Raw genomic sequence first — 2,470 nt, forward strand, 5'->3', positions numbered from 1 at the left:
TAACATTAACATGGACATATGGGCATGCATGCATGCATGTCAACGATTTCAATGAGAGACTGTTTGGTTATTCGAATCAGCCAACCTAGGCCACCTCCACCTCTTATAGCTATTGTGGATTTGAGGGTAAGTGTAAACGTGGCAAAGCTAGTAGCCCACCTGTGTATTAAATGGATTCTTACGAATTCTAAAGGTTCTCAAAAAAGAAGAAAGGTGGAATAATTAACCAATTAGCTTTGTAGATAGATGCATTTGGTTCATGATCTTGCCTAGGATTCCCAAAAGGTTAATAACTAATCTATGGAAGGATTTTATACTCAAAAGCATTAAAGAGGGGGGGGGGGGGAATTTAACCGACCTTCCTACGAATAATTAATGGAATATTGTGGATTTTCTCTGGAATTTGTCGGAATTGATTATTACCCAAAAAATATCTCTGATTTGATCATATATGGTATCTTACCGGTTCACTGGAAAATACCTAGAACTGATGCTGACCATAATTTAAAATGGGCTGATAAGAACCTTGGGAGAATTTTGTGCTGGTCCAGTTGGAAAATGGTCAGCCCAAAACTAACCCAAATTAAACCACCATCCATGGAGATAAGGTATTACGTGGTTCGGCAAGATTGAAAGGAAATTGCAAATAACAATCACATAATGAACACAAGGATTTACGTGGTTCGGTAAGATTGTCTACATCCATGATGAGATCGATGAGATCTGTTTCACTATCAATGGAGAATAGGGTTACAGACTTACAACCACTCGTCCTCAAAACTCTCTTAGTAATACTACAAAGAAAAAACCATATATCGCCACATATTTATACCGAAACCCTATACAAGAATTTTACCGAACCCTCGCCTACGACTTCTTAACGGCCCTTTGGAATCAACCCACAAATCAAGCTTAAAAAAAAAAGACATCGTACGTACCCCAAACATTACACCCCCTTGAGCCTTGATCTAATCATAATTTATTTGATCCAAATCATCAACCTGATCAATCAAGAGTCGAGACTAGACAATTTTGGACCAAAAACTAAACCATCAATCCGGTTCACTTGTTGACCTTATATGTGTTCTTAAATTGTTGACTTCCTTTGCTTTTGTTTTCATTGAATTTGAGGGAATATTTAAGTATGAAAAGAGAAAAAGTTGATATCTACTCTCTATTGGATAACCTCAATCCACTTTACCCACCTCAGCACAGATGCCACCATGATAGGCACTCACATACATTCATCCACGAGCAAAATGATTTACTGTAATCTAAACTAAAACCTCCTCTATAATTATCTACTAATCCATCATATAAGTAATTAATTAATTAAGGAGTTCCCTGTTTCCATAATACTCTTTATTGATATTGTTTGCAACTTGCCATTCCATTTGTAGTAAAGCATAAAGACCTCAGATAGAGGGGTCACTGTGTCATATTCACCAAATTATAAGAGCCTACATGGAATCCACCCATGACCCACCTCCCCCCCCCCCCCCTTGGCCCCACCCACCACCTTATATCTTTTCTAATTTTTTGATTAAAAATCAAATCCACCTCCCTTCTCTGGTCTCTCTATAAATAAGGTTTCTTGACAACTCTTCACTACCAAACCCACACTCACAGCCTCAAGTGTTCATCAGATTTGCTCTCTCTATCTCCCAATATTTTCTTCACTCCCATTGGCCTCTGCAACTGCATTAAATTTCCCTAGCTAGCTAAGAATGGATAGAGTATCAAGATTGGCTTCACAGAAGGCAGTAGTAATCTTCAGCAAGAGCACTTGCTGTATGTGTCATGCCATCAAAAGATTGTTTTATGACCTTGGTGTGAGCCCTGCAATTCATGAACTTGATGAAGACTCAAGAGGAAGAGAGATGGAATGGGCACTCATGAGGCTTGGATGTAACCCTACTATACCTGCTGTCTTCATAGGTGGTAAACTTGTGGGTTCTGCTAATGAAGTCATGACCTTACATCTCAATGGCTCATTAACAAGAATGCTCAAAGATGCAGGTGCTATTTGGCTTTAATTTTACTACCTTACTCAACTCACTTCTTCTTATACCGAGTCAACTCGTGAGGTAGCTTCTTCTTAATTCAGTCTCCAGCTTTTTTTTACTCCCTTAGGTGACTGTGTACTCTTATGAAAAAACCAATATTAATGGTTATGTATCAATTCTGCTAATATATATAGTTGCAGTTTTTAGTTCTTCTATTTTTTTGGTTTTCTTATGCCGTCTTTTTACTAGAATTCATATCAAATCGAATGATCAAAATGACTAAATCATCATTCCATATGGCAGAAGCTGATGTGGCCCAATATGTCATATATTTTTTAGGAGTTACTACGTGGTGGTTAGTGTTGGTGGTTATCTGGGTTCATCAGAATATGATTCCTCTTAATGGTAGGGGAGGTTATGTATAATACCAATAAGGAAAAATTACACTATCACTCCCTGAGGTT

General features: G+C 37.9%; 1 protein-coding gene across 1 annotated transcript; it reads left to right on the top strand.

Annotated features, from left to right (window-relative positions):
• Positions 1-1,727: 1,727 nt before the first annotated feature.
• LOC122669452 (monothiol glutaredoxin-S10-like) lies at positions 1,728-2,081 on the top strand. The gene has a single exon (XM_043866219.1). It carries the CDS (start codon positions 1,728-1,730, stop codon positions 2,034-2,036), a length of 309 nt encoding a protein of 102 aa, XP_043722154.1. The 3' UTR covers positions 2,037-2,081.
• The last annotated feature ends 389 nt before the right edge of the window (positions 2,082-2,470 follow it).

Source organism: Telopea speciosissima, chromosome 7 (assembly GCF_018873765.1).
Source record: "Telopea speciosissima isolate NSW1024214 ecotype Mountain lineage chromosome 7, Tspe_v1, whole genome shotgun sequence".
Lineage (NCBI taxonomy): Eukaryota > Viridiplantae > Streptophyta > Magnoliopsida > Proteales > Proteaceae > Telopea > Telopea speciosissima.

What these genes read in the sequence shown, in the direction of transcription:
- LOC122669452 (XM_043866219.1), top strand. Translation starts at nt 1,728, where the DNA reads ATGGATAGAGTATCAAGATTGGCTTCACAGAAGGCAGTAGTAATCTTC.